General features: G+C 40.6%; 1 protein-coding gene across 1 annotated transcript in view; it reads left to right on the forward strand.

Moving 5' to 3' along the window:
• Positions 1-394: 394 nt before the first annotated feature.
• The window catches only part of LOC121627674 (cilia- and flagella-associated protein 47-like), a 32,431-nt gene continuing 15,890 nt past the window's right edge, over positions 395-16,935 (forward strand). Inside the window, 28 exon segments of the mRNA XM_041966700.1 lie at positions 395-399; positions 906-970; positions 2,187-2,278; positions 2,353-2,446; positions 2,591-2,594; positions 2,711-2,723; positions 2,895-3,072; positions 3,231-3,326; positions 3,329-3,354; positions 4,558-4,626; positions 7,016-7,160; positions 7,367-7,449; positions 8,208-8,276; positions 8,278-8,407; positions 8,617-8,705; positions 8,985-9,193; positions 10,158-10,162; positions 10,445-10,615; positions 10,618-10,654; positions 11,890-11,990; positions 12,428-12,495; positions 12,929-13,001; positions 13,341-13,402; positions 13,404-13,644; positions 14,371-14,474; positions 14,819-14,929; positions 15,603-15,693; positions 16,265-16,334. Of these exon segments, the coding sequence (XP_041822634.1) occupies positions 395-399; positions 906-970; positions 2,187-2,278; positions 2,353-2,446; positions 2,591-2,594; positions 2,711-2,723; positions 2,895-3,072; positions 3,231-3,326; positions 3,329-3,354; positions 4,558-4,626; positions 7,016-7,160; positions 7,367-7,449; positions 8,208-8,276; positions 8,278-8,407; positions 8,617-8,705; positions 8,985-9,193; positions 10,158-10,162; positions 10,445-10,615; positions 10,618-10,654; positions 11,890-11,990; positions 12,428-12,495; positions 12,929-13,001; positions 13,341-13,402; positions 13,404-13,644; positions 14,371-14,474; positions 14,819-14,929; positions 15,603-15,693; positions 16,265-16,334 (2,501 nt within the window).

Here is a 16,935-nt window from a genome sequence, read left to right on the forward strand (position 1 = left end):
TAAAAGAAAAAATGGTCAGGAGAACCAGTGGGGAACTGGACAGGTGTCTTGGTGAGGGACTAGCATTAGTTTATAGATATATACACACATATATACCTATGAGCGTTAGCTAATGCTATATAATTCTGTGTTCACATCACAACAGTGTAAAGTTTGCCATCATTATCAGGCTATAACATCCTGGTTGTGTAATACCAGCAGGAGTGATGATACTTACCTATTACAGAAACTAATGCACAAATATCAGGTGGTGTCTCGTTCTGTGTGATTTAAGTCTATGTTTTGCGGTGCTCTGTTGTAGGGGGGAGGGAGAGAGAGACAGAGATAAAGAGTTTCCTGATGAATGTTGTGTCTGACAGGTGCTTATGTGGGAAATGCCAGCTCATGGCCTAAGATGTGGTGAGTATGTGCTGCAGGGAGGTGGATACCTTCTGAGCTCTGATGGAGAATCTCACCCCCAGACCACATATAACATGCCTGACTCTGAATATGTTGCCCATATTTAGACCACAACTTATACAAATCGCATGTTTTGACTATGTTAACAATAAGAACAATAAGCCTTTGCCTTCATGTGTTGTGTATGCCATCAGAACACAGTTTCCAGAGGGAAACAAGGTTTTGAATGGCCTCATTTGGGTGACAATCAATAAAAGTTAATCACAATCTCAAAGCGTCTTACTTTATAACAACTATTTATGAAGTTTAGATCAGATATATAGATCAAGCAGATCTGCATTAATGTTTAGGCCTGCATGCACCAGCAGCCTGGGTCCAATAACAAACATTCATTCATTCATTAATTTTTTCAAACTGCCAGTGGCATCATAATTTATTGATGTTAACACACAGATCTCCACAAATATTATGACATTTTAATATAGTTTCTTTATGTGCTCCTCTAGGTGTCCCAGAGCCTTCTCTCTCCTAATGGACTCAGTCGTAGACTTTGGCTGTGTTGCTGCCAGCAGTCAGTTGATCAGCAAGCAACCCCATATAATCAATCAGGCATCAGCACCAGGTCTTTCTTGGCTTGGAGAAACTGTATCTCCACAATTATTAGCACAAATTATTAGCTGCTGCAAGAAATGATCTATAAATGTACCTCATTACTTACGAAATATCATATCATAGCATCAGAAAAGCCTGAGAATGCAATTCCCTGTATTTTACTTAATCAGAATAATGAATGATTTAATGGATACGAAAGTGTTAAAAAGCATTCAGTTAAAATCAACAAAAAATAATTTTGAACCTAAACAACTATAGGATGAATCAGGCAATACAAGACTATGTACAGTATATACAGTAATCTTCTATTAAAGTTGCTTATCTGACACTGATTGCAAGTGATCTAATCCCTTCCTTTTTCCTCCAATATTCAACATTATAAAAATGTAGTAGTTATAGTTGATGTGTAATGATGTTGATTTGTAATCATGCTAAAGCACGGTGGACACGCATGATATTACATGTTGCATGGAAGTACTGAGGAAACCTGCAAACATTAAATTCTCAAGAAAACAAGGCAGAGGGTATCAGTCAAGATGTTAGTTTTGCAGCTTTTGTTCGATAGTACAATCCCAATTCTAAAAACGTGACGCTGTGTAACATCAATAAAACAGAATATGGTCATTTGCCCATCGTTTGTGATATATACTCAATTGAAAACAACACAAAGACAATATATTTCATGTTTGACCTCATCACCTTCATTGTTTGTTGTAAATATTTGCTTACTCCGAATTTGATGCAGCAACATGTTTCAAACAAGTTGGGACAGGAGCAACAAAAGACTGGGGAAGTTGTGGAACAAAAACACCTGTTTGGAACATTCACCTGTTACCAACAAACAGGTTTGTTGGTGACTGGTGATAGTACCATCATTGGGTATGAAAGGAGCACCCTGGAAAGCTCAGTTGCTCACAAACAAGGATGGAGCGAGGTTCACCACTTTGTGAACACATGATTGTATAAAGGAGATGAATACATGGACTCATTAACACTTCATCAAACTTGTCGCTAAATGCTTGCAAATGACAGCATTCTGTTTTTATATACGTTGTACAAAGTGTCCCAACTTTGTTGGAATCAGGGTTGTAGAACAGGCAGAGTAAACTGATTAATGTGTGTTCGGTCCTCTGACTGACTATTAACTGATATGCTGTTCATGTATCTCGATTCAGAAACCAGGCCAAACTACAGCTATGTTTCCCCAGTAACCAATGGCAGCAGCCCCGAAGACAGGACATCTGTCACCCAGCAGATCCACAGTCAGGTCAGATCAAAGGTCTTTTAATATAACTGGTCAGTTAACTATTAACAATATCTATCTCTTGCATTCTCTCTCAGGTAGGGATAATGAATGCAGTTCCCTGTACCAGCCAGGAGGTGGCAGACTGCAACAGGAGTCTGACCATTCAGGAGCTCTACCAAGTTGACATCGGTTAGAGATTCAATTCAGAAATGCTAGAGTCACTGTTTCTAATTATACCTTCCATGCAAACTCCGAGATAAGTAAAACACCAAGGATAACAAGTAGTTGTAAATTTTTGTGCGTCCTTTTTCCCCCTCTTACCTCCTCTGAAAGGAAAGTAATCTGCTAACATCAAAACATTAACTCTTAATTCTCAAAGTGACTGTTGAGAATCATTTTATCAAATAATTTACAGCTAGTAAAAGTTGTTGAGTGCAGAGGAATTCTTTTCAGGTTCAAAAGCCAGGTAAAAATCTCACTCTTTCTCTTTTATAACTATGCTCAGGAACGAAGACCACAACCCAAACACACCCCATTTCTTTAAGCTCACCTGATTCATTCGTTTCCCCTTCGACTCGTTCTTCACATCCCTCTGCCCCAAACCTCTTTTTTTCTCTCTCTCCCTTGACCTGTCTAGATACTGGTCTAGGCCCAGGTCATCCCTTTTGCTCCAGAGCTGTCCATCACCCTGCTGCTGCGCCACCCCACCCCCACTCTGCTCACCCAGTCAGGATCCAGGAGCTCAGCTACCCTTCGAGCCACAGAGAGTGGCAACCAGGTGTTAAAAAAGCACTGCACAGTTTTTGTGTCCCTGGGTGTGAGTATCTGGGTTTCCAATTTTAAAGCCTTGATATCATGAACATCACTTTGCATCACCTCCCTCTCTGTTGTGTTTGTCTTTCAGAGGCTTATTTCCAACCAGAATTTGAATCAGTCACTTTAAGAGGTGATACAATAACATCTCCCTGCCCAGGTACAGTGGAGCCATACAGCGGATTGGACTGTGACGTGGTGTGGCATCCCTCTTTCTCCTCCCCTCCAGACTTTGACATCTGTGTCCACGAGGGCAACATAAACATCTGCATTGTGTTGCTGAGGTCTGGCCCTAGAATAGAGAAGCTTACTTTGTATGATGAATATTGAAGTGACATTGTAACCACTCTGTCATTCTGCTATCAAATACTTGCACTGCAATAAGGTTAAAGTTCCTTCACGGAGAAGAATGGGACTGGCTAAACTTGATTCTAATCGGGAGAAATCTCAAAACATCCATAGAAACTTTTTGACCCACTCCTGCACCATAATCCACTTCTCCACTGTCATCTATATCAGCATTTTGCAATGTTTTTGAATGTAAGACAGGCATGCAAATTATGACTGGTGTTTTGGTCCAGTTTGGTATGGGGAGGTGGATGTGTGGGATTTGGGACAAACTGCAACTGCATGCCAGCCATTCATTCACCCGTTTCCAGCCACTACCCTCACCATATGCATTTGTTTTGTACCTAGACAAGGCAAGTGTAACACAAACATGTGAGAACCATGGATAGCATCAGGACAGATAGTGAGATAGGAACAGAAAGAATGCATGTTTAGGTGAGCCAGAGAGAGAGCGTGGATATGAGGTCAGGAGGAGAGACGTGTTGAACCAAAATCTTTAGTGGATATCATGAAATGTTTCCAGAATCATTACATGATTTTATATTCCTGAATCATCAGGTCCTGTATTTATGGTTTGTGCAGTCAGGAGGGTAGCAGTGGGGATGGGTGGAGTGATGATATCTGTTCTCGTCAGATAACATCTTTGCAGTTCGGTAGCCAACACCACAGAGACCGGTATTAGGTTGCAGCCTGATCATTGAAAATATTTATTTATTTTTTTTTTTTTTTGGCCAATATTTAACAATTATACAGGACCAAATCCATCAAGGAGGCAGATATTGATTTGATTTCTCCTCTGACAGCAGCTTCAGCGGACCAGAACACAATTCAGCAACAAGAAGTGTCGTGTTTTAAGAAAGGCATGTGACTTTCATGTAGTTCAGTGGTGAAACTCACACACGCTGTTCAGTATCATACTGTTGCTTTCTTCATTGAGTCGTACACATGCTCCAAATACGAGTTGTCTGGGGGCTGTCAAGTCATTCTGTAAAATGCAGTAAATCAGCGACTAAAGTAGAATTAGACAAGGCTGATTTAAGGAGACTGGGTAAACTATAAATGTAGAATAAAACGCTATGGATTGAATATCACAAAATATATAGATAAATATATCATTGAGATAATTTTCCTTCATGCAGATTGGATCCACGATCATCCAGCTGGCAGAGAACCTGGTCATATTTGGATCAGTGCCTCTCAGAACTGCAGTCTTATGACAACAGAATCATGCCTCCTACCAGGTGCCCACACACACACACACACACACACAAACTTATTTTTGCACAGATACTTGTACAGAACAACAATTGATTTGAAGCACCTTTCACTTAACCCAAGGACACTTTATAACAAGACGACAAGCAAAAAGGAAAAAAAAGGATAAGCCTTGATTTGAAAACAGGAATGGACTCAGCATTGAATTGAGAGGAGGTGTGGGAGTGGAGGAGATCAGAGCGGTGTTTAGCAGCATTCTTGGAATATTGGAGTCTGTCCAGGCCGTTATGGGGCAACTCAGTTAGAATTCCAGTTCCAGTGTCCCTGCTACAGAATTAGGAAATGATGGCCAGAGTCTGGAGATGTTGCTCAGATAGAAGAGAGTTGATTTGATCTCAGGCCGACCTCTGTTTTGTGTTTTGTTTTGTGCTTGTGTTTAGACAGAGCACGTTCGACGTTCTACAGTTATGTTTTATTTACTAGAGAGGCCTTATCATTGGCAATAAGGCATTAACTCAAATGCAGAGTTTAGGATGTTCAGCGTCAATAACAATACAGCAGGATTATACAGAGCATCTCATGATTTTTGTTGGTGACCTACGATTTTCCCGGCTTTGCAGATAACATGCTCAGAATCTTAACTTTAAGAAATAAAAAATTGGCATCTGGGGAACATAGTTGATCTTTGACTGTATTTATAACCCTGCTCCAAACACCTTCTTTCTTTGTAAGGAAGTCGCAAACTGGCTTTCTTACTGTACCTAGCAAAATATCAATATGAACCATCCGACAAACAGTAAGACCGCACTTAAGATTAGCATTGGTTTTCACTGTTAAACTATTACGTAATACCCAAACTGTGGAGGTGGTTGAGCTCTTCTCTAAGAAGGAAAATGTGTATGTCTTTGATATATGAAGGACATGGAAATCCTACACACATACTGTGCGGCAAAATATCTTAGCCTGAAATGTATTCTGTAGCTCAGGAATCCTGTTATATGCACTTTGCACCGCATGTTGTGCACTGGCCTTGCAGATAAGCAATCAGCTGTAAAAACAAGCTTTGTGTCAGTCACAATATAAACTGTCGTTGTCCTTCGGTCTTTAGCAACTACCTTGTTTGTTTCTAATTAGTTGCACTTCACAACATGGTATTTCACACCATTCATACAAAATGGCACAAGCATATCTTTATACAACTGAGACATATAAATGTGAGATTAGAAGAAAAAATAGAGGAAAAGAGAAGAAAAGACAGAAAGAGAAAAAGGAAAAAAACCCATACAATTCATCCACCCACACAGTCCCACCGATCCTTCTTGTCACTTCGCAGTTCATATAAACAAAACTAAATCAGCAGCTGTCTCAATAGCAGCGGTTGCCTCATCATTGGTATTTCTAAAACTAAAAGACTTTGTGAAGAGGACGCCCACTGTCAAATAAATAATATATGCAGAGATGTCATCTTCATTTTCTGGGCTGCAGTCACGTCAGAAGAAACAAATGACAAATTAAGAAACGACTCATCATTCAACAGCGCTGTGCATGGTAGACATGGCTGCAAAGCAAGAACATCTGATAATGTATTGGCCACTTGACACCAAAACAATAACAAGGGGGCACACAGAAAACATGTAGTATATGTGCCAATACATTGTAAAAACAAAGGGAGCATATTGGACTTGGAATCATCTTTAAACAATCAAATGATCACAAAAGCGGGAACATACAGGAAGTAAAGCAAAACATGACACATGAGGTAAAACCTTCAACATAAAACAGGAAATAAAAAAACAACACTCAGAGATAAAGATACCTTGGCTCATAGATGTAGGAAGTAAAAAGCAGAGCAAAAGTGATGCCCTAAGGAGGAAGAAAAGTCAGACGCTGTGTTAAAGTGTGTGTGTGTCTTTAGAAACAGCAGCAGTGGGAATCGTGGATATTCTGCTTTTGTACAACTCCAGAAACTTATTCCTGCTCTTTTATTCTTATTTGCTATAGCTTTTGAGGTGCTGGAGCAAAGTTTTGTTGGCAGGATGTGATTCTTAAGCTCCTCTCTGGAACTTCAAGAGTGGAGTTTGGGGATGAATTCTTTGACTCAAACTTCGATAAAAGGAATTGAGAGACTCTTCAGACATTTTTTTTTCATTTGCTAGACTGTCAAAGCGCAATGGAAGGTGCCAATTTCACCGTATATGTATTGGATAATGAAATGTCTGGGCAAAATAACTGGAATTGCATTTATTTATTTTATTCATCCTGGTACCGAAAATGCTTCTTTCTGTACAATTCATGCAATTTTCCAGGTTTTGTAATATCCACCTTTCGGACAACTTTGTCTCTCTCATTTACTTCTGTTAATTTCTCCCTCTGTCTTTTCAGTCCTATTTCCAGTTTTACGGGGTCTATACTGTATCTCAATGAGCAGTACCGCTCACGCTGGCAAACCGCCTGTCAGCCACAGCCCTGGTCACCTTCGACCTGTCAGAGCACACAGACTTCGCTCTGCAGCTCCCTCAGCATATACGTATTTACACACACGTTGCAGCACATCACACACGCAAATGTGGTGGTGGGTGGGTAATACGTTCTGAAAAGAGCTTTTGTTCATGCAACACAGCACGTAGTATTGGTGAAGTAACATCTGTCAAGGATGTGACTGGAATACAATATTAGAAATAACGTGCAATTAAAGTGTTTTTGTGTTTTTGTTTGTGTATGCATTTTTAGGAGGAGAGAAGGAGCCAGGTGTGGGTGTTGTGTAGGTCCAGGGCAACCAGACAGTCGACTGTTCCCTTGTCTTCTCCCCCACACAGGTGAGAGCTTGACCCCCTCCCAGTAGATACAGTGTCAGAAGATTGAGCGAACCGAGCTCAAATGCATATTTGTCATCCATGATTTGACTGTTCTTTGAAGCTGTCCTCTGAACATCAAGTGTTAGGAGGGTAAAACTGTAAGGAAACGATTTAATAATGTTTATCTGCTAACCATAGCTATAATAGTTAGTTTTCCAGGTAAGTAGCTCGCTAACTACAGCAGTAAGTAAGTAATGAGAACCCTTCTTTTGCCTACCTCTGTCATTGTTTCAAAAACTACTTAATTTTAATGGCAGGCTAGAAACAAACATGGAAGATGTGTGCCAGTAACTGCTGTACTGGAGTGTGTAACAGCATGACTTTATGAGAGTAAATATAGTGCAGGTAGCATATGAGGTGACAGGTATGACCTTGAACCTCTAGCAGCCGATAATCAAACAGTAGCAGGTGTTAGAGACGCTGGAATAAACTTTAATTGAGTCTTTTCACAACTTTATAGGTGTTGGCAGAAACGACACAATACCTTTTCCCTGCTGCTGGTACAAGTGATATTTTGTGTAAATGTAATGTGCTGTTTTCTGTGCCAAATTGAATTGGAGAAGAAACCACACCCAATGGGCACAAAAGCTTGACAGGTGTAGCACCAGTAACTAAGGGAGACATTACAGACCTTGCTCCCTCTCATCTTAAAGCTTTAAAATGTTATTTTGTAAATGTGATACATTGAAATATCAATGATGTTTGGATGGACAGTCGAGGAAATGATGGCCAGTTATGACCTTGACCTGCCACTGGTGGTCAACAGAGAAAGATGTCCCACTGCTTCTCTGTTGCCTTTCCCAACTCTGTCCACCTCCCCCTCCCTCGCTGTCATCTGGCTGCAGGAAGCATGTCGTCAAACCTCTTCCCAAGTCTGTCACCATGGCGACATCATTGTCACAGCGCATACAGGCCACAGGTGGGGGCATTAATGTGGAGTTAGAGTTGTGTGTGTGTGTGTGTGGTAGTGAGTGATATCAATATTTTAAATACTATTCACACTCATTTTTTTTGCTGGAATAAAACAGAACCTGAAATATTGTGACATTGTATGAGTACATAACAGATTTCACACATCAGGTTCATGTAGTCAAATGTAATGTTTTTCTTTCCCTTGCTCTTATCACTTTGTATGCACATTTCCACTAGAAATGTCCCCCACTAGCCTTCTGTTCCACGTGGAAACTCTGACACCACAGCCCGATGCTTACACTCAGGTATTGTTTTCTTGCCTCTCTCCATTCATTTTTTTTCTATCCTTACCTTCAATTTTTAACTTTTCCCTCAACTTTCCTACTGTCTTCCTTCTCATTTGTCCTTTGTTGTTTTCATCTTCACTTCTACTTTTTGTCTTGTGGTTTGAACCATCCTACTGAATGTCTGACACCACTTCCTGACAAATAAAATAATTGTTTGTTTCCTTTTTCTATTGTCTGTGTTTCTGCTCTCTGTTCTTTTAGCCTCATTCTGTCTCTCGCTCCTCTCTCCTGCCGCAGACAGTGGAGCTGAAAGCAGTGTGTGAGGAGAGTGTGTTTTGGCATAGTGGTGTCGGGGAGCGTGTGAACTGGTGGTTCGACTGCAGTGCAAAAGCAGTATCAACAGAGGACAGACAAGAGGGAGAGCTTTGTATGGTGTCTCCCTCATCGGGCAGTCTGGGGCCCAGCCAGTCCATCTGCTTAGTGGTCAGCATCCCTGATCAGAACAGGTGAGAAATGATCATAAACACACACACACACACACGAGGAGGGATGACTCTCACTGCCTTCCCCTCTCTCACACATACAGAGTGTTGTCATTATAAATGTAGTTGTTGTCTTGCACACATTCTCAGATCACACTATCACAATTTATATGACTTGACAACCCCCCCCCCCCCCCCCCCCCCCCCACACACACACACACACACACACACTAGATAAAGCACGACATATGTCATTGCTTTAGAAATTGGAGCACTCCTAAAGAATAATATGACACACCATATTCTAGGTCACCCTAAACCCAGCGTATGGCCATTGAGGCTGTCTGTGACCCATCATCGTTACACATATGACATCTGATTATTCCTTCTAGAAAACACACTGCCCTGGTACAAATTGAGTGTGACCCACAGAGCTTTATTTTCAGGAATCCTGCTGCAGTCCAGTGCGCCTTGCCCAATGCGTCTGGGACATGTTAGGCACACTTCTAATTTTTCATAATCAATGTTTTCCCCTTTCAGCACAAGGCTGTCCCCATCATGACAGGCTCAGATGAAGCTAGTTTCAAATATAAATAGGTTCAAGGTTCAAGGTTACTTTGTAATACAGCAATACATGGAATACAGCAGCTCAGATATATTGTCAAGGGCAGATGATGACTCTTTTTTAAGTTGAATTCACTTTTTGTCATGGCCATCATGACATTGTTGACTTTTGTATAAAAAAAATTGCTGACAATCAAACTAAATAGTTGCCTGCCTAATCATAGAGTGGCATAAACATGATCCTTGTAATAATCCACATTTTGGATTCTGGGAACACGATTTTGAAATTTAACCCGTACAGTTCCATGTTGATAAGGGTTAGAGTTTGCGCAGAGCTCCAGGTTACAGACTTGATTAAAAGAAGATGATATGCTCAACCGTTGCTCTGGTTACCCAAGAGTTTGGGATGGAAGCACAAGGTGAGGACTGGCAGGAATGGACCATCCTGACGGAGTTATTAGCAGAGAGAGAAGTTTTAGTTGATCTACAATGTTTCATGGAATTGTGTGAACTGTTTTCAGTGTGTCAGTATCCTACACACCTGTTAATTAGCAGTGAAACTGTCAAACAATTATAACGACTAGCGATGTGTTTGATGTGCGCATAAGCACTGGGGCTATGTGCATGGTCTATGGACACTATAAATCCACCTTTAGCCTGCACTGAATCACCTGTGTGCTCACATTTGTTTCATGCATTTTTTTCTCTTAGGGTCTGGAAGAGTGATCAAACTGTCCCTCTCTCTTTACCTGGGAGACAATGGAGGGAAGGGGATAGGCAGAGAGGAAGCCTATCAAGAGCTGCCATTCACTATTACTCTTCAGCTTCCTTGTATCATCATCCACCCCCCTGAAATCCTCCTTACACCAGTACCCCTGAAAAGCAACACACACTTACCCTGCTGGCCTTAGGATATCCTCGGTTGGTTTAAACACACACACATGCAGTGTCTTCTATTCACCCACGCCAAAAACTTGTTAAATTTTATGAAAGCCTCACAACTGTTAGTTTGGATCATGACACATGGACGACTGCTTTACAATCACAGTTGTTGTCGCCAGCGTTTTAGGTAAGATGAACAGTAAAGATGATGGACTTTTATTGTTTTTCCAATTTGTGGCAATTTACGGGCTGTGTTGAGCCATTGGAGCTAAATGAGTGTTGACAAAACACTGCCACCCACATAAACTGACTACATCATTCATTCCAGTGGGATTTTTATCAGTCAAGCCAGGACTAATTAACTGGCAGGTCTGCACTCATGTTGGATTTTGCTTACATTGTAAGCCAAGAAGCTAATCCACATTCCTTGGTGGTTTATATTGAAATCAATCTGGATGCACTGTTTCAGTTCTGGCAGCATTTTCTGACCCACATCCCTGTGACTGAACTAAGGAACACAGTGCATTTCCTCAAAAAACATATCGATGGCTCTGTCTCCACGCTGTAATATCTACATGAAACAAGGTATTTGATCTGAGCTCAAACTTCTGTAGCTGCTGTAGCTCAAGTACATTTATTTAAGGGCTACTTAAGGTCTGGTGATATCCCATATTTTCTTTTCTTGACAACAAATCCTATGTGCAGACTACAACAAACAATGAATGTATCCTATTAATAAGAATTATGTGTGTATGCAAAGTCTGATGTAGTATATCGTATTCCTCTCTGCCATGGAGCTCGGTACCCAAATATCTATTAAAAACACATCAGAGAGCCACACTGCTGCACTGGGTAACATCTTCCTTCACTACCCTGAACACACACACCGTCGTTTCTTTTGTCTAAATCCCAGATGCACCACCATGCTCCCCCAAACACTCACGAGAACACCATATTTCTCCCTTTTTGGTTCGTGAAAAATAACAGTGTTAAGCCCTTTTTAGGAAATCAGTGACTGAAATTAAACTATGTTAGAGGTTAAGAAGATTTTTGTCATCAATAGGAACCAATGAGCCACTGACAGAGTAGTGAAGTCAGAAAATATTGAGCAATGGACTAATGCATTGTTACTTTTTGTCTTCATGGGATTTATAAAAATAATAGAGAATATCAATAGCATTGTTCTTTAAACCCAAACATTTAAGTTGGTTCAATCTACCAATGTGACTTTTTTCTGTTTTTTTGTCTTTGACTCTGCCCTCCTCCCCCTCCAGGTTTAAGATTAAGTTGCTTGTTATCACTGACAGCTGTCTGTTGACAGTGTGGCCCTTCACGACCCTGCAACGCTCCGAGCGGCAGATAGTTCTCAAGACCGGTAATGGATAACACACACAAACACACAATACAGTACATGACACAACGATACCTCTATGAAGCATGGGTGGACTGAAGGACCAAACCTCATGAAAGTTAAAAGTAGCTATTGGTGGGTGAGAATCCAAACTGTGTAAACACTGTTGTGTAGCTACAAATTCCTCACCATTAATAAAAGACTGATGAGTGATTAGTGCTGAACTGAAAATTGTTTTATTTTTTGGGGGGTAGAGGAAGGAGGTCCACAAAAGTGTCTTTGGTTGGCCAAGTGGACAGCACTCTGTCTCTGGACCAGACACATGCAGCAGGTACTGTATACACAAGAGATTTCCCAATATCTTCAGCTCAGGAGCCGCATTTGGAGACTGGTTTAGGTTAAATGACTTCTACTGTAAGAGACTTCTTCTATTATAACATATGCTTTGTCTCTTCCTCCAGTGTTGTGGCAAAGATTCAAACAAACCATTCCAATGGACAAACCAAGCAAGTCAAAATATAGTCTCCAGGTGTGCATATGAGTGATGAATCTTGCAAAATAGTGAAAGCAAGCTTAGCAAGCATCCTAACATTGAACTAGATGTTTAAATCTAGCCAACAACCACGATTAAAGTAGGCAGTTGAAAGGAGTTGAAAGTGTGCACCTTGAAGGCAGGTTCTGCTTGCTAAATAGAGCTTTTATATGGAGAGCTTAAGAATGAGCAGAGGCTCTCATGTGCAAATAATGTTTTCAAATGACAGTGGGTGCTCTATTCAGGTTTGTATTCATCATTGATTATTCAGAAAGGTAAAATGGGTCACGTTGGTGGTACATGAACTGAAGCTGACGGGATTTAATTTTGTATCAGTGAGGGCATTGATCTGTCTCCAGATGCAAGGAACACAACTGTACTGTGTGTTGGTCTGTAATGAACATTCATCACCTGACTGGCAAACTGTCAGACATTTTCCAGTGATACAGACCAGCGTACCAATCAGATGCTACAACAACATGAAGCTGTACTTGCTTTTCTCAGGTAAGCCTGAGTGACAACCTGTTGTTGTCTTCTTCCTTGATATCCTAACTTTTTAACAGTCTGGTGTTCTTAAACTTGACACCACCTCCTCTTGCTCACCAGGGGCCAGTTTCACAAAAAGATTTCCATGCACTAATTACACACAGATCGCAAATGGTGTCATGTTTTAGAAATGGTTTGCATGTCCTACAGGGCTCTGGCATGCTCATGCATTTGTTGCAAGTATGACTTTCCTTTTGATTAGTGAAATGTGTGATGTTGCTAATTGCAGCTTGCATATTTTGGGAAAGTTTTTGGCACCACTGCTGATATTTTCTGTTCATTGTAATTCTTGTTTTGGGTGCAGGGAGCCTGTCTTTGTCACATCAGGCCAGTATACTTGCTAGACATACAGGAGTATGTAGTAAACACACTGGTGCTCTCTGGTACTGATAAACATGCACATTTAGCAGTTTGGTCGTAGACCTACAACATGTAAATTTAATTGCATGTCCTCTAAATTAATTTTTGGAGCATTTGGAGATGGAAAACTGTTGCTGTAGTGTTGCCACATTGCAAATATCTATTAATCCAGGGAGCTCCAGTTGCTTGCATGGCTCAGCATGCACTACCAGAACACAAGGACGACTGTGTGGAGAACAGGTAGGACACACAACATGTACACACATAGAACTTTTTTTTTTTTTTTTTTTTAGGAGATTCAGGGTTATTTGCCCCATGCTCATACACTATGTGCAGAAAAATGGCTGCCATACTCTTGGTGCTAAAATTGAATTAATAATAATTAGAGTAAAAATAAGAAGCCGAAAGTGTACAAATGATTCAGGTCACAGCCTTTCATTTTTAACCAGCACTGACTCCTCTCTAGCATCATTTAGGGTGAACAGCTTAATCCATTTTAAACTGAAACCTGGAGAATATTGAATTTGGAAAGAACCTCATGATTTCCAAGCTATTTCCAAAAGCTTGGATCAGAACATCCTCATCCTGTGGGGCTTCACGGTCCTGAGCAGTACAGTTCCCAGTCCGGTTGGCAGCACCAGCGTAGAAGGTCTTTAGAAATCCCAGAGAGACTTTTTGATTTGTTGGAACAGTTTTTCTGTATTTGTCATAATTTATATTCCCCTTATCATGTTAAAGTACTTAGCAGCTTCAATTTTGGCTTCTTCTCTTCTCTTAAAATGTTTATACTTTTCAAACTTCAGCTTTTTCTGTTCATTTAATATTTGAGCTTTTCATGCTTTCTAAATTCAAATAGATCTCGTCAAAGTATTTCATGAATACTTTGAACATAATTTAATATCCTGCTTGGTGCTTTAATATGTGGTACTGATTGATCGGTAATTTCTGCACTGTAATGGTTTGTAGGTGGTGTCCCATCAGCATGCTGGATAGTGAAATTTGACCTGGACTTGACAGATGGATTGTTGCCCGCAGCTCTCCTTGCTGCCTACTGCCCTTACCTGGTCAGTGTGTGTGCATGTGCCTGCGAGGATGTCTGTTCATTTTGTGCGGACCCTCTTCAGTCAGTGAAGGATGGTTGTTAATGTCTGTAAGAGGTACTGTGATTGATGTGTTGAGGACACAATTAGCCCTGAACAAGATTAGGGGAGCCTGTTATCATGCTAAGCAACATTTTGTGTGTGTGCGTGTCGAAGAGAGAGACTGCAACTGAGTAATGACTAACAGACGATGAAGTGGCAGAGAAAGCAGAGAGGTGATCCAAATGAAATGTGGAGTTACCATGGTAAACCCTGCCATGTTAAAATCACACTTATATCCACTGTGTTCCTAATTAGCCTGCAGCCAATTCCAGAGGAGGTACAGAAGGATGTACAACACAACTAGCAGCCTGGAGCAGATCATTCACAACAACATCATGGTGGCCCAGGAATTCAGTACCCTTGGTGCAAGCATCGATGGCCCGGTATAGACCAGATGGGACCAGAGGGGTGATTCGCACAGCAAAATTACCAGTGAAATTAGTTTTACTTCAGTAAATCAAGCTTAATTCCAGAAAAGTGAGTTTAAATCACTCTGACCTAAGTTATCATGGAAACTTTTTCTTCCTCACTAGCTAGGTCCTCATTGGGTTAGTTTTCAGGTTTCGCTCCACCTCAGGTCTAACAAGCTTTAATATTAGTAATAGTAATCTTCACATTATGTTCAATATTTGCTGCCTCACTGTAAATCGATGATGATCTGTGCTTTACACCCCAGTCAAATCAAAGTCATGAATGTGCAGGTCTTAAAGTAGACTAGATTTAGTCATTAGCTCTAAATCAGCTTTATGAAACAGCTTCATCCTGGTTTAGTGTGTTAGAATGAATCAACACAGATGAACATAATACAGATGAAGGCAGTATGAATTTACAAACACTGAATCCTTTAATATATCCAGTACATATTCATACCACCCACATTTTAAGTGTAAGCAGTTACTTTGACAGAGAAATATTAGCTAAGTACTGCATTAATTGTGCTATTAAGCATACCTGGAAATATTTAATGTATCATAATGATTAATTCAGAGATTAGGATTCACTTCCTGTTGTGGATTTATGTGTCCCTGTATCTGAGTGCATGTGTGGTTTGTTCAGCCCACAGAGTTGTCAGACCCCAACCCAGTGCAGATGTTCATGCTGTGTGTGTGTCACCTGCATAAGAGGCTGCCTCAGTATCTGCCCCTACGTACCATAACACTCTGAGGAGACCTTTCGGTAAATAAGTAACATACATATACGCACACAACACTCGCACAGCACCAACTTCAGCCTTAAAAGACAACCAAATAAAAATTGAACTCATACCTTCTAAATCAAATTCATGAGCACTGTGAGACTGAAAATGGTTTGGATAATAGCCTCCTGGACAGATAATGACACACACAGACACACACCAACGCTGCAACTGGGATCACACACAGACACACATTAACAAGATTATAGACACACACATACGTTAATCGGATTATAGACACACCCTAACAGGATTACAAACGCAGACAAATATACAGTTGGGTAATGATCCACACTGTCAGGTTAAGCCACGTTACAAGCCAAAAACAGATGTCAGTTTGTCCATGCTAAGCAAGATTTATGTCATTGTTGGATTGTGTTCACGCAGCTGCATTTGTCTGTGTGTTTGTGGCTATGCTCGCCTGTGTTTCTATGTTTAAAAACGTGTCTTTTTCTGTGTGTTACCATGTGTGTGTGTGTGTGTGGTGGGTGGGTAGGTGGGTGCTGCAGGTGCATCTGAAAAGCCCATCTTCTAAGCCTGTCATATACCAGGCCTTCTTTACCAGGCGGATCGACTGTCACCGTTCCTCCACAGTATGTCCTTTTTACCCAGAAAATTAAAATCACTGTACACTTGTATTAAAAATAGAATACCGACAAACTTTGCAAACTTGTATGAAAGTTGCAAGAAACTATGACTTGTTTGTATAGAGTCTTCTATCACATAGGGTTCTGTAATGTGTTAATTATAGTTTAGCACTGACGCATTTGTTCTTGTCAGAGTCATAACTCACTGATTCAGACAGACTTACACTTAATGGAATATCAGTTTCTCAGTAAGAAAAATGACTTTTCATGATGCAAATTGGTAATGTAAATAAATATAAGCTAAAAATTGGGGCTCAGCGTGTAGCTCACAGCTATCTTACTGACTCCATGCCAGCAATCCACCTCGACCTGCTTTACGCCCCAATGCATTATGAGAACTGTACTTCAAAGATTTAGACGAAGACAATCACAAACAAAATGATGGAGCTAGGAATTAGACTTTTTTCCGTACTGTTCCCTGTTATCACCTGTTTCACCTGAAGATAACAGGATTCAATTTGCCCTTGAAAAAGTGTTACAAAGACTGGTTCACACACCGGTACAAAAGTGTACAAAATAAGTTCCACAAAAGCTGGTCATGTTTTGG

The sequence above is a fragment of the Chelmon rostratus genome, chromosome 24, assembly GCF_017976325.1.
Source record: "Chelmon rostratus isolate fCheRos1 chromosome 24, fCheRos1.pri, whole genome shotgun sequence".
Lineage (NCBI taxonomy): Eukaryota > Metazoa > Chordata > Actinopteri > Chaetodontiformes > Chaetodontidae > Chelmon > Chelmon rostratus.